Source organism: Vulpes vulpes, chromosome 9 (genome assembly GCF_048418805.1).
Source record: "Vulpes vulpes isolate BD-2025 chromosome 9, VulVul3, whole genome shotgun sequence".
In the NCBI taxonomy this organism is placed as follows: Eukaryota; Metazoa; Chordata; class Mammalia; order Carnivora; family Canidae; genus Vulpes; species Vulpes vulpes.
In genome coordinates this window covers 17,735,419-17,760,755 of record NC_132788.1, presented here as the reverse complement: position 1 = coordinate 17,760,755, position 25,337 = coordinate 17,735,419, and the positions used below count along the sequence as shown (strand labels likewise).

The following is a 25,337-nucleotide window of genomic DNA, read 5'->3' as shown; positions in this document are numbered from 1 at the left end:
TGGAAGCAACCACAAGCCACAGATCTGCTTTGAGAAGCTCGGGTTGGCCTTTGGTAAAAGGCCACAGCTTCCAGTTTACCTCGAGCGCTCCACACTCTCCAATCCCTTTCCCTACTTCATGCACCCTTGCCCACGGCTGGTTCTCAGGTCTGCCCTCGATTTTGACTTTTCACCCTTGCTATAGCCTTCAGTGGTGATGCTGCAAGTAGGTTCTCTGACCTCCGAGCTTTGTGAAGAGTCAAGACCTGTCCCTGGCTTTTCAAAAGGGTCTGAGGTCTCTCTCCACCCCTCTCCTACCTCCAGAAAAGGTTAGGTATCTGGCTTAACCTGTGATCTTCAGGAATTATGTGAGGAATCTAGTTGCTCTTGGGCGCCTTCCATGAAGAGGGACCCTCACTGAACTTCTAAGACGGGTGGGGGGGGCACATGGGCACACATGCCCACACACAAAGCATGAAACAGGCACATTCCAGGTACCAGGTCTGTTCATCCCATATCCTCACAGCCTGTCACCCTCACACTCCCACACTAGGAAAGAAAACTCCCACCCTCCCCAGGGTGGAGATCAAAGTGAGAGGTGGCTCTCAGCCCTTGCTTTGGCATGATGATGTGACCGTCCATCAGCTGCCCAACGTAGTGATCTGCTTCCATTTCTAGGAATGCTGAAACGGCATTTTCTATCCCAGCCATGGATCTGGTTTTGCATGAGTGAGGCTGGACTAAGCACCAGCCCCATGGATCAGCCTCCTTCTCCCCATCCACTCTCCTCTTTTCAATATTCCCACCACAGAGCCCACAACACTTCAAAGATCAAGGCTTTATTTTCTCTAGCTCCAGTGTCACAATGGTAGCAGCAAATCTGAAATATCCCCACACATAAACACACATTTGTCCCTGTTCCAGAGAGCTGGCAACAATTGAGGCAGAAACTGTGCTACTTACTACAGGCATTTAAGAAACAATACTTGCTCACCCTTCTACACTGTGCATCTTACAGGTAGGAAGCAGCAGTACATCCGCATTTAACAGACACAATCATCCTTAAATAAAATTAAATAAAACCTTATTGGCATAACAATGTGCTAGAGATGAAGCTTTGGGGGGGGGGACTTTGGAGGACAGTGCTTGGAATAAGACATCATTACAAACAAACAGAAAACACACAGGATGGAGGCCAGTAAATAGCTAGATTCAATACAAAGTTAATAAAACCCTGTTCTACAAGGGACTGAATCTCACACCACGGTCTGGGCATAGGAGTTCATGCCTGTGTACCCACGCAGTGACTGAGCACTGCACTCAAGGGGCACTGCCCGGCTGCAGACGTCACCCCAAAGACACGAACGAACAAGCACATGCCATGATTACGTTAAGGTGATCATCACCGGGGTGGGGTGAGGACACTTTCCCATTTAGTTACTTCTCAATGTCAAAGTCACTATTGATAACTGGACTGCAGCCTGCACGGCGCAAGGACACAAACTTTGGAGCTCAAAGGGGGAAAATTAATTCCCATAAAATTAAGACAACTTACATTTGTTCAGTGCTTCACTACTTTCAAAACTCTTTCAGATATATGGCTCATCCAGGCTCAGGACGGTCCAGGGGGGGAAGGCAGGATGAGTGGCCTCACCCCATTTCCCAGACCTTCCAGCTCAGTCCACAGAGCTTTCAAATCCACTCCCTGCCTCTCCTTCTTGCATCCCTCACCCAAAGGAGTTTTCCTAGAGAAGTGAACAGTTTCTTTTCTCAATACCATCGAAAACAAAACCCCATAGGAAAGAATATTTTGCAGCAGTGTGGCAGATCTTAAGAGGATGAAAAACAGCGGTTGTATAATTATTTTAGAATTATAATTGTCTTCTTTTTGCAGAATTTCACAGTAACGCACAGCATGTTTTAGTACAAGATGCAAATACTTCCCAGAGCACCATGGTTTCCATGGGCTTTTGGCACCCCCAGGTGGGACAGAGGCATCCTGCAACTGGTTTCTGACTGGTTGGGTGGAGGAAGGTGAGGGAGTGGGAGTGGCCAGCTCCAAAGTAGGACAGGTCAGCAGCCGAGACCTCCCAGCCCAGGAGCCAAGGTCCTGCTCAGGGGTCATGAGTGGGAGCTGCCTGATATGGCACCGTCCTGTCTCTGATCTCAAAACGACTCCTGGAGGCAGTATGCAGGGTGCAAGACGAAAACTGTCCCAGTGCCACCTTGAGTTCTTTGCAGGAGTAACAGCCCCCAAAGGAGTCTGGGTGGGGGCCTCAGTGAGATGCACTGCATTGACCCTGTGGAAGGTGAGGGGCAAAGGGCAAAGGCCGAAGGTCAGGGCTAGGCCCACCAGATTGAACACACCTGTGCTTCCTACTCATTTTTAAAGGGCTCCAGAAGGAAACCATGAAGCCACTTGGTCTTCCCTTGGAGATGCCTGGCAGCCAATCAAAGGGCGTGGCCAGAGGAAACAAGCTTGCATTTTTCTTAGTAAGCATCTGGCTCGGATGTACCATTTCAGAAAACAAGGCAGTTAGGCCTCGAGTCCTCAGCTGATGCAGATAAGTGAGGCTGCAGCCAGCTCTGGAGAGGCGGCTTGACTTGTGCACGAGGGTCTGGGCCTCACTTCCGCAGCTGAACTTGGCCGGAGGATCTGACCTCAGTCCCTGCGAGGCGAGAGTCTCTGTCACAGGACAGGTGAGCTCATGGTGAACAGAGGAATGGACAAAAGCCATCAATATACTTGCTAGGTTTTTCAAAAATCCCTGAAACCACACAGGGAAACGGATTTAGTCCACACACACATGCGCACACAAACGAGACTATCTGGAGTGCCGGAGTTAAAGGCTAAAGCAGAAATAAGTCCTAGGATAAAGGTAGGACTTATCCCAATTGCCTGCCCAACAAGTAACAAAAGATTGGCATGTCAAGAGCTGCTAAGTGCTGGCCCAGAGTGGCACACATTCGCATCATTCACAACGAAGAAGGGAATGGTGTCAGTAGGTATCCCGATCCTACTGGGGGCCACTGGCCTCCAACGCAACCCATCCTGCCACATGATGTGTGCACACGTGTGTGCTGACAGCAAGAGAAGACACTCCAGGGCCAGGTCTTCGGTCCTGGAATTTTCAGGAGACAGAGGGAAAAGGCACATGAAGGTGACTGATTGAATAAAAGGAGAAAAGAAGTAACTGGAAGTAATACATCATCATTTGGATTTTGTTTTCAACGTACCTTTTACCCCCACGAAAAGAGAACTTCAAAATAGAAACTTTATTATTTTACATTCAAGTGAAACTGCCATCTGGGGGCTCCACACAATTTTAGGCCACGTTCAGCAATTTATCACTTTGGCGCCTTTTTATTACTTAACCCAATGGAAGAATCCAGCCCTCTCTTTTTTTAAAGAACAGCTGATACTCCCAGCTGTACCACTGATCTGCACACACACGCTGGCACACACACACACACACCCCGCCAAAAACTTCTACATAGAAAAATAAAGGATAAACATTATCCATCTATTTTCGACTGTGTACTAGAATTTTTATGTACAGAATTCTCTGTTTTTAATGTTTCCAGTCACTGCACATTTCCTCCCCTCCCGTGGGAGCTGATTCTAGGGCAGGAGACTGCAACAGTGAGGCAGAAAAGCTACATTCCTGTCGAGGGGATGGAGAGCAAAAGCCATTCCTCGCTCCCCTTCCAAAGTCTTTCCCCATCTACCACCTCGGATGTCCCTGCGGACGGCCTTCCGGTAAGCGGCTGTCCCATTGTCCCCTGAGGCGTCAGGGAGCAGAGGGCCCCCCCCTCCTGCAAACCTCCTGCCAAGATAACCTCAACCAAGTATGAGGACAAGAGAAAGGAAGCAGGCAGGGAAAGCCTTTTAAAAATAAAAGATTCTGGAATCACTGCCCACAGCCTGTTCCTTTAGTATGGAGTTCGATTCTCCAGCTGGTGCTTGGTGAGAAAGTACTTGAAAAACTCATAGACAGACCAGGAAATGGCAGTGGAGGGCATCTGGTAGATGACACGTGCCTGGATGCCTTTGAAGTAGCCAGGGAGGCCATTGAGCTGATACACCATCCTGAAGGCGTTGGCCATGCCCGACAACCGGCCGCTGATGTTGGCCAGGTTGAGGGCCATGTTCTCCTGAGTGTTGAGGAGCGTCTTACAGACGTCCAGGGGGGTGGTGGCAGCGGCAGCGAGGGCCCCGGCCAGCCCGCCCGAGATGATGTGGGACTGGGGGTTGTAGCTTCGGTGAGGGTTGACCTGCTCCTGCAGGAACTCATAGGTGATGAAGTGGATGGACTGGAAGGGAATGTTCATGGTCAGCTGCGTGGTGTAGCTCCGATAGAAGGCCCCCAAGCCCTCGGTCCTCCAAACCGTCCAGATGCAGCTGAGGGCCGACCGGTGTGGCGAGTTGTACATCTGCATGCGCTGCTTCACAACTGTGGTCAGGCCGCCGGCAGTCAATGGGTGGTTGGTTGGGTTTGGCCCCACCCCAGGTCGGAGTGAGAGGGGAAGCCAAGCCATAAAGAGAAACAAGCAAGTTTAGACACACTGGTAACAGGTCCCAGAGAGCTAGCACACACGCAGCCCCAGCCTGAGAAACCAGAGCCAGCTCCAGGCACTCCTGCCTACCAGTGTGGCCCTGGAACCCAGTGCTGGGTCACCCCCTGCCTGAAGCCCTTGTAAGGTGGTCCTCGAATTGGGCAACCACTTCAGACTACATTCACCACCGATCTGATCCCCCTGGGGCCCGGAGGCCTCCAGCATCACACCTGCAGCAGAACTAAATCCTGCTCTCTGGTCCCTCTGCCTGCCTCTCTGCCACCCCAGCTGCACAGGTGTCCCGTCTTTTATTCTCTGCACGTATCCTGTACACAGCATTTTCAGCCTCTGTGTGTCACAGGGCTCTTGGGAGAAACACTGGCATTAAGTCAGCCCGGATTCAGGACAAACTCCAGTGGAGAGCCTGGCTGGTTCAAAGGAACAGGAGGCAACGGGGATCAGCTGGGGCCTCTGAGAAATAACAGCCCCCACACATGGCCAGGTGAACACATACAAGGTGCTTTGCTTTGTTTTTCAAGAAATGAAGTCCTTGGGTCAATACGACAAAGAAAAGAGAGGAAGTTGGACCTCACTTATTTCTCTTTTAAAAGTAGAAACAGAATTCTTGCCTGGTTGCCATGGGCTAATTAACTGGTCACTAACCAGGTCCCTGTATGCACTGCCTTAAACACACAAGAACAGAAGCCCACCTCTCCCAGCCTGACCCATCACATCCCTGCAGGTCAGAACAAGTCCTCTGTCTGCTAGGGGATGGGAGGCAGCTGAGAGCAAATTAGGAATTTTAACCTTAAAAGACAAAAACTCCTAACACAAGACTTGAAATGTTGATGTTCTACCTTGAATTTTCCTTTCTGGCAAGGGACCATTTTCAGATGGGGACAAAGGTGGACAGTTATATGCATGGCACACAGGGAATAACTCCGCGGAGAGGATGCCCAGGACAAGGCCCCACTGAAGCCCCTCACCGTGAGGACACGAGTCGGCTAAGGACTCCAGTCTGCACAGCTGACAACTGTTTCCCAGTGCTCCCAAAACTCAAAATAAAAAATAAAATAAAAAGTAACGTGGGAGGAGTTGGCTACGACAGGGACGGCCAAAGGTTAATTCATGAGGAGAGTAAGGCACACGTGGGCATTCCTGACACTCTTCTCTCTACAACTGTGTAGGTTTGAAATGGTCAGAATTTCAGGTTTCTTTTAAAAAAGCAAATTGAACCCAAGCCCTAATGAATGGCCTTTTACGGCCTCCCCCTAAATTTGTCTAGGATTGATAAAGGTTAGGGTGTGTGTGTGTGTCTGTGTGTATACGTACATTACATGTACACACAGGTTTTAGAGGAGTGCCAAAGACTAGCCAAGGGAGCTTGTTAAAACAGACTCCCTGTCTCTACTCCCAGAGATTCTGATTTAGCAGGTCTGGGGTGGGACTAGAATTAGCATTCCTAACGTGCTCCCAGGAGGTGCTCCGAGGAGATGCTAACGCTGTTGATCTCCCCGGATCATAGTCCCACTCTCTGTTCAAGGGATCAGGACCTACACCATAAGCTCAAATGCTCAGTCCCTTTTCAAGGCCTTTGCTAATGTGGTAAAGAATTCTGCTTATCCTGACTGGAAATCCCCTGGCCCGACCTTCTGTCCCCACCACCACAGTTTTTCCTGCCCCTTTGCACATCCCCTCCTGCCATTCCCTGGGACCATGAAGCATTACCTTCTGCTGGATTCATTACCGCATCGTGGAGCAGGGTGGCCATACTCCCAGCTATCCCTGCAAAACAAACTTCAGAAAATTACCCTCTGGGACCGGGCGTTCTGAGGAAGTTCCTGGAACCTAAAATCAGACGGAACGCTGTAGAGAGCTTTCTAAGAAGCAAAATCTATGATCAGCTGCACCCAGGTGAGCACTGACTCCTCAAAACATAAAGTGATGATTGAACTGTTGGGGAAAATGGGAACGATAACACAGATGCCATGAGCCATATTTTCATCTTGCAGATCTGTAGTCACTGCCAGGCAAGGCTAGACCTGCTGAAGTCAGATGGTACCCAGGAACCACACCTTGTGGCTTTTCCCAGTGGACAACTGTCCAGGTTTTAATTCTCTCCTGTCCCCTCACCTTTGTCTACAGATTAATTTATCTGCCCTCAAGCTGGGGCAAGCAAAGGGGATGCGATTATATACACAGCTAAGAGGGGAGGACAAAAAGAAATTCAAAAAGAAAAAAACCCTTAATAAAATCCAGGCATTTTCAAGAAAACAGGCAAGGGAAGCACACGTCAGGAAGCTCTGCATACGGCAGGTTTCCAGGGTTGGTCTGCAAAGCTGTGACTTGTCTCAGACGGCAGACCCCATCTCAGGCTCTCATCTGGCCTGGCTTCAAGAACCAGGAGCTTTAAATGTCTAATTCAGGCCTGGAATCTGGCTTTTGGCTTTGGGTTTCCTCCCTAGACAGGTGACACTGCCCAGCAATTAAGATTAGCACCAGAAGGGGGAAGGAATGAGCAACAGCAGGATAACGCTTCAGAAATGCGTATAAAGCCCCCGTCCCCTTCCACACACACTTACGATTACCACCAGAAAGGTCAAAGTGCAACCACAGCATACATCACAGCAAAGCAGTAACAGCGCTGGGCAGAACTGTGTTCCATCCAACCGCCTACAGGGGGTTCAGCGACCCAGGACTAAACCATGACACGAGGCAGTTTCAGCAAAAGGTAAGCCCTGAGGCCATGTACTCAGGGAACAGCATCAAAGTGTGACCTTTGGGGGCTGTCTTGATAAACACAACCAGGGACCCGGTTTTGCTTTGTTTTTAAAAAGCAAAATAAATGTCTGCAAACCAGCCAGGTAGTTATTACCAGGGTTTGCTGATGGAAGGGATGCTTTGGGGTTCTCTCTTAGTGGAACAAAAAGAAGGGGGGGAAGCTGTCGCTGGTCACTCTACCTCTTCGTTGCTGAAAAATTAGTTTTGTTAAAATAAATATACCTTACGCTGCTCTTCGTAGTCCCCTTCCATACTCAAAGAAAAACCAACAAAAGCAAAACCCACAGGAGGGGGAAGGAGCAGCTACCACTGAGCCGCCCGCTGACCCAAGCCCCCTCCCGCTGCTCCCTCAAAAGGACAAAGGAAAACCACTCCAGCCCTTGCTCGCAGGGCTCCCAGAGATGTGCAACCTCGACCAGAGACCAACAGAAGAGAATGGGGGCGAAATCCCCAAATCCCCAGAGGCTTAAGACGGAAAAGGTGGCCTGCGCTGCAGCAAATCCTTTGTCAGCCATAAAACTTCTTGACCTTTTAAAGCTTAGTTAGATCTTGACGTTGCAGGGACCTGTTGAACCAGTTTTTAAATAGTCTCAAAGAAGCTGTCCAGATAACTTTTTTTTTTTTTTGAATCCAGCATTGAAAAGTTTTGTTTCTATTCAGGGTTTTTTTTTTTTTTCCTAGATCTGATCATTAACTGCTTTTCAATGTCTTAAAAAGAAAAAAAAATGAAAAACCCACGCAACAATGCAAACTGAAACACCTCTGTCACCGACTTCCCCCAGGCTTTAGAAAGCGAAGAAGGGGAAACAGAAAAAGCCTGTGTGTGTGTGCGTGCGTGTGTCTGGGTGTGTGTGCACACACGACTCTAGAGTCCTTTATTCATAAGCAAGCGCGGCGGAGATGAGGCGTCAGGCTGCTGGGTCACGGGGAAGAGAACCCCGGGGAAGGGTCTGTTGAAGGAGAGAGCTCTCTAACTCCAGACAAACGCTTTCAAAATACCGTTGGCTAGGTGGCTGTTTCCTTGGTGGTGGAGAACGGCATTTAAAGTCCTTTTCATGTTTTCATAGCAGGCAAAGTACATGGCGTGGGCCGGCCCTGCGCCCATCATCATCACGTTGAGGCCTCGCAGGGGCCTCCAGAAGCCTTCAGTCCGAATGATTTTCTTGAGGGCTCCGTAGACGCTTGTGTACTGCGCTTTGGGATCCGGATTCAAACTCTGCATTCGTGTCTGGGGATGGGCAAGAAGACAAAACAGTGGATGTTAACAAGGATGATAGGAAAAAGGAGACCTGGGGCAGGGGGAGAGAGAGCTGTCCATTGTCGGTTTCACAGGATTCCTCGGTGAAGAAAACATTTCTTCCCTCCTTCCTGGAGGACTCCCTCCCTCACAGACGCACATTCCCATGGATTTCATTACAGCCAGGAGAGGGGAAACAGGTGGGGGGGCAGATTTGGGATAGGAATAGGTACCCTGGGGACACCTGGGTGGCTCAGAGGTTGAGCGTCTGCCTTTGGCTCAGGCCATGATCCCGGGGTCCCGAGATCAAGTCCCCATCGGGCTTCCTACATGGGGCCTGCTTCTCCCTCTGCCTGTGTCTCTGCTTCTCTCCCTCTCTCATGAATAAATAAATAAAATCTAAAATCTAAAAAAAAGAAAAAAAAAGGAATATGTACCCTGCCACTGGCAAGCTGTGTGACTCCTGACCCCTTAATCTCTCTGGACCTCAGGACCCCCAATTAAAAAAACAGGATTGCCACAAACATCAAATGAAACAATGCATAATAATTCCTTAATAAACTCAGAGACCTAGTCACATGTAAGTATTCTTTTTTAAAAAAATAGTTTATTTATTCATAAGAGACACACACAGAGACAGGCAGAGACACAGGCAGAGGGAGAAGCAGGCTCCCTGCAGGGAGCCCGATGTGGGACTCGATCCCAGGATCATGACCTGAGCCAAAAGCAGATGCTCAACCGCTGGGCCACCCAGGTGCTCCCACATGTAAGTATTCTTATCCTATGGTTCCACCTCTGGTCCTAAAGTCTGTGTCCTCACTTATCTGAAAGTTCTGAATGCTCTTGTTCAGCCCCAACTGGGCATCTCCCGAAGGTCCTCCAGGCCTCATCTCACATCTCCTCACATTGTGCCTTTAGAAGTTAGCACTTATATTTTTTTTAAAAGATTTTATTTATTTATTGATGAGAGACACACACAGAGAGAGGCAGAGACACAGGCAGAGGGAGAAGCACACTCCATGCAGAGAGCCCGACATGGGACTCGATCCCGGGCCTCCAGGATCACACCCTGGGCTGAAGGCGGCGCTAAACCGCTGGGCCACCAGGGCTGCCCAGAAGTTAGCACTTTTAAATACAAACGGTCTTGTTCTTAATTTGTTCCTGTGTGCAGCCCTGCCCGCTTGAGACAGAAGCTTGGCTTTCCCCACCTCTGTTATCCCTATCAGACTACCAGGGCGCTGAAGTAGGTGTGACAGTTCATCTACGAGTCAACGTGGCAAGACCATGGTAGCCACAATGGCTCCAACTATGGCCACACACTAGTCTAGATGTTCTATGGAGGAATTTCTTTAGATGAGATCAACATTTAAATCATTAGATTAGGATCCCTTGGTGGCTCAGCGGTTTAGTGCCTGCCTTCTGCAGGGCGTGATCCTAGAGTCCCAGGATGGAGTCCCACATTGGGCTCCCTGCATGGAGCCTGCTTCTCCCTCTGCCTGTGTCTCTGCCTCTCTCTCTCTCTCTCTCTGTCTGTCTCTCATGAATAAATAAATAAAATCTTTAAAAATCAATCAATCAATCAATCAATGAATCATTAGATTAGACTTTGAATAAAACAAATTACCCTGTGTAGTATAGTGGATCTGCATGCATACACACACACACACACACACACACACACACACACACACATTCTCTCTCTCTCTCTCTCTCTCTCTCTCTCTGTCTCTCTCTCTCTCTCACCTGGTTTGGCCTCTGGAGAACCCTGACTGGTACAGGAGATAATGTCTGCCAGGTGAAAGACCCACTCTGGTTCTGTCCTGCAAAAGCAACAGCATGCCTTCCTCGGCTCCCCTCAACACACGCACAGCCCAGAAGGGAGGGCTGTGGCGGGGATATCCTTTCACCACCAAACAAAAATCATACCCAAAGCTAATATATAAAATGGAAGAAGAATTTCTCCAGCTGGGAATGGGGGAAGGGCCCCCGGCTCTCTCCTCACTCTAAGGCAGAGACATCCATCCCCTCGGTAATTCTAGGGCTCAGAGGAACTGGGTGAAAACCAATGATCTAAATTAACACTCATCTGTGGAATTTAAGAAACAAATGAACAAACAGAGAAAAAAAAGGGACAAACAGCAAAGAAAAAAAACAGACTCTTAACTACAGAAAACAAACTGGTGTTTGCCAGAGGGGCGGGGGGTGGGAGGATGGGTGAACTAGGTGATGGGGATTAAGAGTCCACTTACGGTGATGAGCACTGAGTAACATACGGAAGTGCTGAATCACTACATGGAACTCGTGTTTTTTTTTTTAAGATTTTATTTATTTATTCATGAGAGACAGAGAGAGAGAGGCAGAGACACAGGCAGAGGGAGAAGCAGGCTCCATGCAGGGAGCCCAATGTGGGACTCGATCCTGGGTCTCCAGAATCACACCCTGGACTGAAGCCTGCGCTAAACCGCTGAGCCACCCGGGCTGCCCACTACACTGCACTCTTGAAGCTAATATGACACTGTATGTTAACTACACCTGAGTTTTAAAAAATAAATAAATTTTAAAAATTACCGGTCAATTTTCCGATTTCACCAGCTAACAAAAACCACAAAGAAAATGGGCACATCACTGGCAACTTTTCATTTTGCCAAGAAAGAACATAAAACAGTAACAACATGAGCAACCAATCACCAATGTCCTCCATTACAACCATTTTCTATGAAAGGACATTTTTAATGTTCAAAAAAAAAAAAAAAAGGAAAGACTCCCTCTGATTATAAAAGTGTTCTGTAAATTAAATTTAGCTTTATTAAAAACTCACCACTTGGGGCACCTGGCTTGGTTGGCACATGGCTTAGTTGGCTAAGCGTCCTACTCGATTTCAGCTCAGGTAATGATCTCAGGGTTGAGCCCCACGTGGGCTCTGTGCTGGGCATGGAGCTTGCTTATCCCTCTCCCTCTGCCCCTCCCCGCAAGTCTCTCTCTCTTGAAAAAGAAAAAAAAACAAAAAACAAAAACTCACCACTTTAGGCCTTCTTTTCTACCACAGACTGGTGAAAACACCCCCTGGTCCAGCCCGAGGTAGCTGCCTGGCACACCGGACACACACTTCTCGGGGAGTGCAGGGCAGGAATGGATGGGGGTCAGGGTCACTGTACCTTTGGTTGAACTGTTTTCTATTCTAACATGTTTCCAATGTATTCGACGTAGCTTAGTAATGGAGGATACATTATAAGCAAAGGAGAAGTGAAATGGTCAACCTAGAGGACACCTGACTTTGCTCCAAGTGTCCTGCTGGCCGGGGCAAATGAAGTATGGGAAGTGCAAAGTGCCCACTTTGGAAGAGGCACACCTGCTTCTTCAGGACAGCTGTGGCTACCTACGGCACTAAATTCTCAAAGACACTTAGATTGCTCATATTTTAGAGCAAAGAAAGCTTTGTATTCCCCTGCCCTTTTCCTATAATTGCCCCTGATAAAAAGCAGGAGCATAAGGCAGGAGGCGGCATAGGGCGAAAGGGGATGAGCCAGGTCCCATCCCTTATGCTGTGACCCTGGGCAAGACAGTTACAAGTTACACTCTTCCTACTTTCATTTCCTCTGGTGACAGAATGGTTGAGAAAATTAAATGTCTATGACCATCATTACTGTTAATAACAATAAAGGATGTGGTTCTAGTCATCTAACCCTGCAGAGGTCTAAGCTCCATGGAAGCAAGGGGCTGCATGTGTCTTATTTACAGTATATCTTCGACGTCTATTACGGTGTCCAGCTCACCCAGGGAGTCCAATAAATATTTGTTGAACGAATGGATGAACAAACAAATGTGTGCAACATATAGTACCAACTGGGGTCATGGGGTACTATGTCTCTTATTTCACTTCCCCCCTAAAATATGATGAGTAGATTTTCTGGAGTTACCTGTTCCTCCCACCACCCCTTCCCTATTGATTAAAAAAAAAAAAAAAAAAAGTTCCCGTTTTACTGCATTTCCCAAGACCAACTGTGATCTGCTGAGCCACAAGCAGTCCAGAGGCAGCCTGTCCCTGGGGCCTGTCAATAAAGGGCTGCTCCTGGCAGTCCTGTTCTCAGAGAAGCCCCTGGGGATGGAATGCAGAAGCTGGCTGCCTTCTCCACCACCCACACTCCCTGTTTCTGGCCTGGGACAGCAAGAGCAGTGGTGATGAAGGCTTCCCTCGGGTTCTAGGGAGTAGGAACCCTTACAAGCAGGGGTGGCATTGTAAGAAAACACATAGGACCTGGAATGAAGAGCGGAGAGGTTGGATTCTGGACCTGACACCAGCTCCAACAGGGCCAAATGGCCTTGGCTATGGCATGTCATCTCTCTGGTCCTCCATGTCCTCAAATGGAAAATGAAGGAGAGGATCACAACAGTGGCTGATGACCAGAATCACAGGGAAATGTTTAAAAATGTCCTTCCAGGCACCACTCCAACACATGTGGATTCAAAACTTTTTTTAATTCCCTAGATGATTCTAATCATCAGTGTGGAGAACTCCTAAATAAAGGGCCCATTCGGCCCTAGCACTTTCCAGTAACATTCTGTATCCAACCTTGGCAGAAAGGGACACACCTGGGTTAAGTAAGGGGGGGAAGGTGGGGGACACAGTGTGGACAGAGAGGGGGGCAGCGGCAGGAAGCCTTAGAGCCAGCCAGTCCAGCTCTGGGACCTCGGGCTGGTTCCTCAAGGTTGGGGTGTGGAATGATCCCCAGCTGTCAGAAACCAGAGTGAGGTAACCGTGGGAAAGGCCTGGAGGAGGAGGCAGGCAACAATGCCCATCTTTTCTCCCACTCACCCTTTATATAGTGTCAAGAAGGCTTCTCCCTGACAAAGCTGCTCACACTGGCCAGCTCTCGTGGACTCAGAAGGGAAATTTGGGATCGATGCCTCATCTCTTTCTTTTTAAATTAGGGGTGAGGGGACGCCTGGGTGGCTCAGTGGGCTGAGCATTTGCCTTTGGCTCAGGACATGATCCCGGGTCCTGGGATTGAGTCCTGCATCATGCAGGGAGCCCGCTTCTCCCTCTACCTGTGTTTCTGCCTCTCTCTGTGTGTCTCTCATGAATAAATAAAATCTTTAAAAAAAATAAGATAAAATAAATAGGGGTGAGGCAGCTAGAGTAAATTTTACTGAACCAAAATGCACCACACCCTGTGAACAAGAAAAAGACAACTGGGTGTCTCTGCACACTCAGTAGACTTCTGTGTCCAGTAGACTTCTGAGGGTCTCCTCAAAGGAGGCCACGTTTAGTGACACAAGCTTGGGATGGAGGCAAGTGGCCCCTGAACAGGGGGAGAATCCAGTCAAGGTCCCTCAGGCCCACCGTGGCCACAGTGGCCAAGTTCAGAGCCGGAGCCCCTTTAGTGCCATCTACATTTTTCAATCTGCTCTCAGAGTTCACCTACCCTTCATTGGGCACCTGGATGCAGAAAGGAAAAGTTGATGGGGAAATAAATAGCAGGGAACATGGGAGATGAGGGGAGAATGACACAGACTCTCCGTCCATGTGGCACAGAGGATCTCCGAGAGGGGACAGGAGTGGCCATCTGCACCAGCATGGTCGCCGGAGCTCTCCCAGGAGAGAGGCCGAAAGAAGCCAAGGTGGCTCAGGAGTGGCCACAGGAGTGGCCGCAGCAGGGAAGCCCCCCAGTTCAGCATCTTTCTTTCTTTCTCAGTGACTCTACTTGGAAAATGTACAACTGAGGGCCAGGCATTTTTTAAGTGACTTGTGGAACCGAGAAGAAGCTGGGGGTGAGTGGAGACAACCCAAGCAGCCCTTCCCTCGATGGATGAATGCATAAGCCAAAAGGGATCCATACAGACAATGGAACACTATTCAGTCTTGAAAAGGAAGGATGTTCTGGCCCAGGCTATAGCTTGGGTGAACCTCAGAACATGATGGTGAGTGAAATAAGCCTGTGACACACACCCGCAAACAGATATTGTGCAATTCCACATGACATGAGGTACCTGGAGCCGCCAAAACCACAGAAACAGAAAGTAGAATGGGGCTGCCAGGGGTTGGGGGAAGGGGAACGGGGCTGCTCCCCAGGCACAGAGTTTCGTTTCTGCAAAATGTACAGTTCTGCCAATGTACTTATTGCCTCCGAACTGTGCACTTGAACATGGTTAGGATGGCACATTCCATGTTATGTGTATTTTACCACAATTTGTTTAAAAAGCCCGGGTGTGACAGGGGACAGAAGGAAAAAGACACAGAGAAAGGGCAGAGATTAAAAATCATAACCAAAACAAACCAAAAAGACAGAGACGGAGAATTTCACAAACTGCCTATCCTGTCCTGGGTTTCAGTTCCTGCTCAGGCCTAGCTGTTCACCCTTTCTTTATGATAAATTCCCATTCTTCACATGTTAATTCTCCATTCTGGGAACTTTGGAAGACTCGGTAGCACATTCAAGGCTCTGGGAAGTCCTTCAGGAAAGTGGCCAGTGAATTTTGCTTAACAACGCACTTTTTACATGCGTCTGTCTTGGGCAACAGAAACCTTGTCTCACCGAATAACCAGTTCCGCCTCACAGAACACACTTTGAGAAAACAGCTGGGCCTGGGAGCAGGAAACACAGGGAGCAGCTTCGGGTGTCAGCAGGATCCGGCCCCCTGGATCCCAACCCCCACCCCCACCCCCTTCCCAGGCAGCCTGGGCACAGAGCAGCTGGCAGGGGCAGCCTGGAAGGCAGGCCCAAGAAGCAGCTAGGCAAAGGTGCAGGATGAGCCTCTGGGCCGTGTTACTCCAGCGCCCCGGCCCAGAAATCAGGAGACTTGGGTCTCAAGCCTGGCTCTTCTCACTCACTGTGTGACTGAGCAAGTCTCCTCCGGCTCTAGAAGGGCAATTCTACAGCAGGGCTCCACCAATGAGACCAACTCTGTACTCGCATGAAACGGGCTCCATAAGCTGCTAGCAAGGCCAGCATGGAGTGAGGGGCAAGCCCCTTGGCCCAAACTTCCCCCTAAGAAGACAAATCAGGATGAGCCTGCCTTGTCTTGTTCCCCTCTCGAGAGGAGGAGAGGGCGCACAGAGTGGAAAATGTGTGCTCTGCCTCAGGTGAGCTCGCAGGATCGAATGACAGGAGCTGCAAGGGCCCCAGGCAGAGGACACATGTAGCTCAGCACCTGCCTTTTCAGGTAGGAAACTGTGCCCAGCAAGAAAAGCAAAGGGAGGGAGCAAGCTGAGCCTGGGGTGGAGACCTCTGCCTCCACTCCAGTATCCTGCCCAACCCAAGGACCTACAGCACCACTGGGCAACTGTCCTCCCACCTGGCTCAGATTCCAAGTCCTCCTTTCTTGGTATTTCTTAAAAACGTCCTGTGTTAAAAACATGTGCACTTTCAATACCGGGAAATAATGAGAAATCTACCCATTCATCCATTCAAAAGCAGTTGCCAAGCTCCTACTCTGAGGCAGGGCCGGGAATGGGTGTGAGTGGGGCTCCCAGTTTAGGGTGTGAACAAACATCCCACCAAGGGATGGGGACTGGGCCCTAAAAGGCTACCGAGGAGTCTCTGTTGTTCCAGACTTGCTCCCAGAGAAAGGAAATTCAGTTCAGGCACCCACAGGGTGTTAGAAAGATACCAAACAGCATTAGTGTCTGCCGCCCAGTGTCCGTTGCAGAATCAAAGTCAAATCGGTAAGTTTAATTCTATCCCATTTGCTAACAGTTCCCAAGTGGCACTGACAGTCATGAAGTGGAACTACAGCCCAAGCCAGACTGCAGGTCCCAACCCCAGCCACCTCCCAATTTTCCAAGCCCCATGGCCAGCCACCCATGGGCACACAGCCTCACCCTCCAGCCCTGTGGCCCGAAGCTCTCCCACTTCCACCCACACCCCTTCCGTGGCACAGTGCGTCCATGGCAGTGGGGCCTGCTGCTGACACTCCAGTTCCCACCCACAACCACAAAGGGCAGACAGAGGCAAGCCAAGGAGTCTGTTCCCACGTGGGTGTCGCTTGCTGACACAGAGTTGCATGGGCTCCAGCAGGCAGCCAGGAGAGAAAGGCTTTTTTGGCACAGTGCTGTGAGGAAAGAACCATGTTCCAGAACGAAGCTATGGACCTCATCAAGGGCTTAGAAAGCACTATCCTAGCCTTCCAGATCCTTAGGAGGCATGCACAACAGAGAAGCAACCCTAATCACGTCCAGGAGAACCCCGCACACACAGTCACACCTTCGGCACTCTAGAGCTCAAGACTGCCAGCGTCCCAACTCAGAATCTGCATCCCAACCTGCAATCTCGCCCTTACTCTGTGTGATACAGAAGATGGACAATCACACCCTGGCCCTTTGAAAATACTTGTAGAAGCCATCAAAAGTGAAGCATGAGGATGCTGCCCTGCATCATCATCCGCCTCCCCCCCCCACACACACATTAACCAGGAACAGAGCACTGCAGGAAATGCTTTAAGGAGAACCCACTATTCACGGCAAGCAGAAGCACTTCGAAGTTTATTCTCAAGGTCAGAATTCCAAATCCTGTCTTTTCAAATCTCCCAAATTGGCCAAAGTATGTATGTAAAGAGAATATACTTGGTCTCTCTTTTTTCATCACAAGGAAACCTTGATCCTCTTAAAGTTTGGGAACCAGCAAGAGGAAATGACTCCTTAAAAATCTATGCCTCCCCAGCATCAGCCCCAAATAAAATGGGGGCATGAGGCAGGAGAATGAAGTGTGTGGTGGCTTCAGGAGAGGGGCTGAGCATTATATAATCAATAAATGTTTGCTCAGAGAAAGGCAGGTTGGGGCTGGACTTGGGAGACCCTGAACTGTATGTTCTGAAAGCCCCCGGTAAGAACCACTCATTTAGAGCAAACAAAGGGCAGGTGCGTTATACAGTCAGAAGGGCTGTGCCAAGACAAAACAGAGAAACAAAATCAGAGAGCTGGTGGGAACACACCGCAGCTAAATTGTGCCTGCATCTATTTCCCTGCCTCACCTATCAGAAGGGCCAGACTCTCCTCTGTTCCAGGTCACTATTCCCGGTCACCCTGATGCTCAGGCAAACCAGCAAGGCTGCTCTTCCACTTATGTCCCACAGGAGGCGCGACTTTCAGAACTGTCACCTCTGCCCTTCTGAATGGACCAGCCACAGTCCAGCGGGCTCCTGGTTACCGGCTGCCTCTGAAGCGTGGGGCCTAGCCTGCGGTGAAGTGGTTGGGCCATCTCTCACTCCCACATTCCAGAAAGAATCCCGAAACCTTCAGGGCCCAGGATGAGTATGCTTTCAGGGCACTGCTTTTTCTAAGGATAAAATGACTACGGGGCAGCCAGGGTGGCTCAGCAGTTTAGCGCCGCCTTCAGCCCAGGTTGTGATCTTGGAGCCCCGGGATCGAGTCACACAGTGGGCTCCCTGCATGAAGCCTGCTTCTCCCTCTGCCTGTGTCTCTGCCTCTCTCTCTCTCAGTCTCTCATGAGTAAATAAATAAAATCTTTTTTAAAAAAATGACTACGTATTTAGTAGGAAATAAAAATTCCACCAAAACCAAGCCTCTCGGCCTCCCAGGGGAGAAGCCACAGTACCAAACATCACTTTTCCTAGGAACAGGCCACAGCGGGAGGAGTCAGACCCCAGATCACATCCAACCCAGAAAAGGGTGGCAGAAGAGGGGCCACTTGAGCTCGAAAGAGGAACAGTATTGCGATTGCTAAGAAATGGAACTGTCTTTGCAATCCCTTCCATCCGATTTTATTTTTTGACTTTGGGCATGTGTTACTGTGATTGGAAAAAAAAAAAAAAGCAAACGGGAGAGAGAGGAAGTGACTGATTCTGCTAGGGGGAGGGGAGTGTGCAGGTGGGTCTGGGAACCAGCAGAAGGTATGGCCAAAGGGGATGTTTAAAGGGAAAGGCAGGGGTAAGGTGCAGTGGAGAGGTAGTCCTGGACTCAGGAGAGGGGCTGAGCATTATATAATCAATAAATGTTTGCTGAGAGAAAGGCAGGTTGGGGCTGGACTTGGGAGACCCTGAACCACTTGCTCAGGCATCTGGAATTTACTTTATAGTCAAGTGTTTTCCATGGTTACGTATTGCACTCGAGGGCAGCTCTGCGGAGCCACACAGTAAGCAACACAGATGGGATGAAATCGCCAGCTTCTGGGAGAAGGGATCAGGCCCAGGCAACAGAAGCCCTCCCTGCCTGGGCTCATTGCAGGCCGGCCACGCTCTGCTCTCTCCAAAGCTGTGGCCACAAGCAAGGCCACTGCACCACCACCGCACAGCCACGGGCAGCGAGCAGCTTACTGCCCTGCTATGGCTCAAAGGACACCATTCCCTCATCCCTTTATCCGGGGAGCTAAACCTGGCCACTCCTCCCCTTCTCTAGAAAACTCTCCGGCAGATGCAGGCAGGGATGAAAGAATCTGTGTCTGGGTCGGATCCAATGTACCCAGGACACACTTAGAACATCCAGTTTGTGGTCGCCCCAAAGGATTAAATGATTGCCACTTTACAGGTGGTAAAAATTGCCAAGATTCCAGGTAACGGGGCTCGGAGTTCACGGATGGGATTATGATCCCCCTGGGAGATGGGAGAGTGGAAGCCTGAACCACCAGTCACTCCTATCCACCTTGTCTGGCTCTGGCAAGACAAGCAGGGGCCCAGGGCCCAGGATTCTAGTCCCACATCTAGTATTAAGGACTGTGTGGCCTGAAGCAAGTCAGCTTGTTTCTCTGAGCCCCAATCCTCTATTCGCAAAATAATTATAATAATAAAACAGTCATTCTAGTGACTAATTATCCCCATCTTACAAACAAGTCAACTGAGGCAGAGAAGGAATAAGCAACTAGCTCCAGGGTCACAAAGTACACAGAGGACTGGAAGCCAGGCAGACTGGCTCTAGAGCCATGCTCTGAACCAGGAGGCCACCCAACCTCTTGTAAGGGGGTGGACAGTTAGGGATCACAGGTGATCTCCAGCTACCTTCCTGTCTCTGATGTGTTCTGCTTCTCCTACCACGCTAAGTCCTATGTATACCACCCCTTATTGCCTGACCTTTGTGAAGAGGGAGTAGTCCTGACGTTGTCAAAGTCACCCAAATCCTCCCCAGTTAAGACCACAAAGCTCCTGAGGGATCTATGTCCAGCCTACAAGCAGGGTACTTACAGAGAGTCACGAACCCAGTCACATGGAGACCACATAGCTTCACTGTTCCCCACCGCTGGCCACCTGGCCACTGGTCCCCAGTGGAACCGGGTAATAGTGGCTCATTCTATATGAACCCATTCTCACTCCTCCAAAAAAGCTTGAACCATTTGCCCGCCCATGTTGTGGGCGGGAGGGGCATCTTGATGGATGAAAGCCTGGCACTCTTACAGCATTCAAAGGCTAAAGCTGAATATTCCAGAGTTCAGACTCCTTTGGGAAGAATTTAATTCACTGCTAGATCTGGGCCTCCCCAGAGCCTGCCCTGACTCAGCAGCCTCGTCTATGTCATTGGCTTATAAAAACGCCCCACCTACAAGTAAGGACAAGATGCAAGGGGCGGAACTGAATGAAACACCTCACTCTCCAACGTGTTTTATTTTCCTCGCAGATAGGCAAACTCGCTGAAGCATCATAACGCCACATCAAAGAACAAATTTAATGCAAGAATCCACATGGAAGTACCCTTCGAGCACATGAAGCCACCCCAAGGCACCAGGATTACCTGAGTGCAGAAGTACAAACTCTGGGCACTGAGTCTCCACGTGACAATCTGGGCCCTGCTCCCGACTTCAGTCCTGGCAGCTCGGACATCATGGTTTGGCAGGGTGGGGCCCTCCATGGGTTTCTCTTGATTTCAGAGTTCCACCACCCATCTAGCCCCCAACCTCCACTGTTTTCTCTAATTAGGAAACAGTTACGTGACCAGCCCAAGCTCCCAGAGCTGGTCACCACTGTGCCAGGACTGGCCAGGGCTCTAACTCCCAGACTCTGGCCAGCTGACCAGCTTTCAACCTTTTGCTGAAAATCCCAACGGTGGAATCTCAAAGAAATCTTGTTTGCCCACCCACCGGCCTGATGCTCAGATGGTCCCTGGGGTTTGAAGTTCATCCATTCCATTACAAATTCTACTCCAGGCCTGACTCTGTGACTAGGACCTGAGGACACAAAGATGTCCCCAGTCTTTAGCCACCTCTCAACAGAAGTCCTATTCCATTTTTCAGCTGTAGGCATTTGGAGGAAGTTACTCAACTTCTCTGAACTGCGGTTCCCTCATCTGTGAAAACCCCTCCCTCACATGCTTCCTGCAATGGATACGTAAGAAAACGTTTAAGCACATGGATCACCTCGCAGAGTACAGGAGGCCTCCACAAATGTGTATCATCTCTGTAATTATTTCTGTAAGGGCTCCAGCTCCATCCCTAAACAGTTCCCTAAACCATCACCTATGTTAATAAAACAGCTTTGAAATCTTATTAAGAACCACCACCAAAACTAGCTTCATCTTGCCGGGAAGGTGGGAGGCTTTTCCTCCTGCTTGCTGACAAATGGCTCTTTGGCACAAAGGATCTCATGACAGGTTTGAACTGAACATCAGACCACAGAGGGGGCCAGGCCATAAACCACACACACACAATAGACCCGAGGGTCCCAGAGGAAGCTGCCAGTCTCGGGGCTCTGGTGCTGAGGATTCTGCACCCTAGTTCCTATAACCTCAAGAGGTAGGGACAGGAGTGAAACTCAAGCCCCATCCCCTCTGGTCAGAAAGAGGCTGGACAAAGCAGATGGCCTTCCTGCTTGCAGTGACGTCTGGACCCGCAAAGGCCAGCCACCTAGGTCTAAACCCCACTCTGCTGCTTCCTCCTCACACCTTTATACCTCTGGCAAGTTATTCGATCTCTCTGAGCCTGTTTCCTGATCTGTGAATGGGGGGCGGGGGGATGGGAATCATAACAGCCCCTCCCTCTCCTAACATTTCCATGAGGATTAAAGGAAATAACGAATGACAAGCCCTTTGCTTGGGATCTGGCCTACAACAGCTGTGGCTTTCCTTTATTGGTGGGGTTTTTGTTTGCTGGTTTGTTTTGGGGATAAACAGCAAATTCCTACGAAGATTCCAATTCCTTCATAAAACTCCCATTTTCCCGGGGGAGGATGCCCTCGAGATCAGCCCTGGTTGGGAGCAACAGCCCACCACCCACAATGACCATGCGCTGAGACTACACAGACCACCTGCACCACCTTCACGACAGCCCGAGCGGCTTGTAGTTCTGCTGCTCCTAACAGAAGAGAAAAGTGTGGCCAGGGGATATGCCCACAGCACCCACAAGGGCCCCTGTCCCTCCCACCGGCTCCACTCCTGCATTCGCTTTTCTTGGCTCTCAATTTCTAAATCGATGGACCTGGCTGCTTACATTAATCCTGATTATGTAACAAAGGGAACTTGGGTAGCCTGAAAGGTAGAGGGAAAATTCACCAGTGTCAGTTTACACTGGTGCAAACGGTCCAGGATGACTGTGCCTTGGGAAGCTTGCTTGCCAGGCCTGGCTGCTGGGCGGCAAGGGAGGTTCTAGAAACCTTTAACCAGTGCTAAAGTCCCAAGGTTCCCGGACACTGCTGACTGCAGCCCATTCCCTCGAGGTCACCACTGTGGAAAGGGCCCTCCCCATGCTCAAGGACTGGCTCCTCTCTGAACTGTAGGGAAATAGCCAGATGGGGACAAGAGGAGCTACAGAACTGGGTATGGGGAGTCCTCTGTGGGTTCTGCCCCCTACCCTGTGCTCTACAGTCACCCTGAAGGATGTGGGCCCCCCACCCTGGGTATGGGCAGGCTCTCAAGTCCCTCGGATTCTGGGTAATAAACCCACATGGTGCCGCAGGGCACAGACGTCTCTAGCCACAGATGTCTCACTTGCCCAAATGGGGGCAATCCTCCCAAAATGTGCACCTAAATGTGAGTACAACTGAATGGACAGAGCCCTGTTCCAAGACTGAGAAGACCCAGACTCCAGGCCAGTTGTGCCCTCAAATCCCTGGGGAGCAATCTAGCCTAGCTGGGCATCAACATGGATATCTACCACCAGGTAAACACCAGAAAGGATGGGAGATTTCTTCCATTTTCTTCTCAGATCTATTACAATTTGCAAATATCTGTCAAATGGGTCAATGGAGTTAATACTGATGTCTCTAAGGAGGTCCTTTTTGGCCTCATACAGTCTAAATTTATAAGAATTAGATAAAGAATCCTTTAAAAACCAAATGTGTGGGTGTGTCATATATGGGGGCAGATAAATCCATATATCTACATTACTGTACATCAGGCCTACCTGCAGCTTTAAAACACCTGTATTTAAAAGAAGGGAAGGAAGGGAAGGGTAGGGAAGAAAAGAGAAGGGAAGAAAAGAGAAGAAAAGAGAAAAAGAAATACAGGAGAAATTGGAAACCTCATGTATTGTCACTGGGAATGTAAAATGGTACAGCCCCTATGCAAACAGTACAGTGGTTACCAAAAAAAATTTAAAAACAGAATTACCATATGATCCAGCAATCCCACGTCTGGTTTATAACCCCCCAAAAATTGAAAACAGAGTCCCAAAGAGATAGTTGCACACCCATGTTCACAGCAGCATTATTCACAATAGCCAAGAGGTGGAAGCAACCCAAGTGTCCATACGTGGGTGAATGGATAAACAGAACGTGGTATATCATACAATATTATTATTCAGCCTTACAAAGGAAGGAAGTTCTGACACATGCTACCACATGGATGAACCTGGAGGACATCATGTGATAAGCCAGTTACAAAAAAGACAAATACTGTAGGACTTCACTTCTATGAGACACCTAGAAAAGCCAATCTCAGAAAGTGGAATGAGGTTGCCAGGGACTGTGGGGGGTGAGGGGAATGGGGAGTGGTTGTTTAATGAAGACAGTTTTACTCTGAGAAGATGAAAAAGTTCTGGAGAGTAGATGCACAACAATGTGAATGTACTCAGCACTACTGAGCTACACACTTAAAAATGCTAAGATGATCTTGGATGCCTGAAACTAAAACAACACCGTATGTTAGCTATGCTGGAATTAAAATTAAAGACGTAGTGAAAACAAGAAAAAAAAATCAAGATGGTAAATCTTTCATGTATTTTACCATAATCTTTTAAAAATCCTAAATCTAAATCAATAGCTCATGCCACACACTTCTCATCATCTGAAATCCCGCCACAATCAAATAATTCCCTAGAATTCCTGTAACACCTGAGATAGTATTTTTTGTTTGTTTGTTTGTTTGTTTTTGGCAGCCAAGGATGTCCAATGTGCAGCGTGATCCCCTAGACACAGCAACAACTCTGGTTCCAGAACCTGCCTTGGAAGGAGCACCTGGAAGGTCAGCCCAGGAGGCTCTTGGACAGAAGGCCAAGCTTTACCAGAAGGCAGGAATGGATAAGATGCAGTTTGAATCTCCATCCTTTCCCATAGGCTGACCCCCACCAGCCTCAGTGATGTAGCACTTCCCTGTCTCATGAACACTAGCCTGTGCCACCCCAAACGATATTATCCCAGGGATCAGTACCCCAACTGCTCAGGCATGGAGGTAGCTGTCAAAAACCAGCCAAGTGTTTGGATGTGACAGACTGGGTGACGACACGGATGACAAGCCATCAGAGCCAGGAAGTGAAGGGGGTCCCCTGAACGCTGTGAGTGACAGCCCTCCTGGAATCCATCCGAGACAGGCCCAGGGAGCCGGGCACCTCAGAAGCCCTACGTATGGTTCTCAAGTCAAGTGTGGTCCTGTCAGCTTCTGCAGCACCAGCTTCCACACCCTTCCCAGAGGCCACACCCTCGAAAGCATGCCCCACTATTAGCCTATTATCCACAGGAAGAAAAGACTTTTCAAAGCAGCCCCATCGCCAGCCTTCTCTTGCTCATTTCTCTACTTATAATTATATCAGGTGATGCGTCTGCATTCCCGTCTTCCAATAAAGTCTGAGGACAGAAAGGAGGGGACAGCCTCATGCATCTGTGATCTCAGTGCCCTGCCTATGTGCTTTATAAAACAGACACCCAATAACCACCTGTCAAGGACTCAGAGGTATACAAAATTTCACCCACAGGCATACAGAAAGTAGGCACTTGAAACCCTGCAGGCACTCCCCTTGCCAAACAGCCGTTGCTTTGCTGCCTGCCCCCCCCCCCAAAGTCTATCTACCTGCTGGGTCCTGCAACACGATGAGCCTCACCATTTTCGGGGGCCTACCACACAGGGTAAAAGCCGGGGACATAAGCTCCATCGAAGCTGGGCTCCAGAGTTCAGTGTATACTAGAGGCCTAAGGAGGGATTCAGGGTAAATTCTCGGATGCTACTGAAGCCAGGTTTCCCACAAATGCTAAGATCAAATTGTCTCCATGATGTTCGCTGATTAACAAGGGTGGGGTCAGGTCACAGCTGGAGAGGACGTTCTGCTCTCTTCACGCACCTTGCACACCAGCCAGTAACAGAGAAAGAAGACAAAAATACCAGAAACACCAGGCTGGATGTTCTAAGGGTCTCAGGGGAAAGACACCACAGGAAATATCCCAAAGATTTCCCTTTCAGCCTCTGGAACCCACTTACACGTAGCAAATGTCTGCCACGTACAAACTGTTTCACAAGCTTTTGGGGGAGTCATATTTAAGTTTTACTGGATGCCGAAGGGAATGACAGGAACCTACAATCATGGGTGAGATTTCGTGCTGACTAAATCTCTCGTTCTGGAAACAAGAGCTATAAAGGATTTAAAATGAAGCCGTCTGACGAGAAGGGTTTCCAGAAGTGAGAGCAGGAGATGCGCATGGG

At 49.3% G+C, this 25,337-nt stretch overlaps 1 protein-coding gene across 2 annotated transcripts in view; it reads right to left on the bottom strand.

Moving 5' to 3' along the window:
* Window positions 1–802: 802 nt before the first annotated feature.
* Window positions 803–25,337, bottom strand: part of SLC25A37 (solute carrier family 25 member 37) — a 41,845-nt gene continuing 17,310 nt past the window's right edge. The window contains exons 2-4 of one of the 2 annotated variants that reach the window (XM_026007914.2): window positions 8,317–8,545; window positions 6,265–6,321; window positions 803–4,433 (exon numbers count right to left, since the gene is read on the bottom strand). In XM_026007914.2, the coding sequence (XP_025863699.1) occupies window positions 3,913–4,433; window positions 6,265–6,321; window positions 8,317–8,545 (807 nt within the window). In that variant the 3' untranslated portion in view covers window positions 803–3,912. Of the gene's footprint in view, window positions 4,434–6,264; window positions 6,322–7,845; window positions 8,546–25,337 lie in introns of both variants that reach the window. The other variant, XM_026007915.2, reaches the window with a different exon arrangement.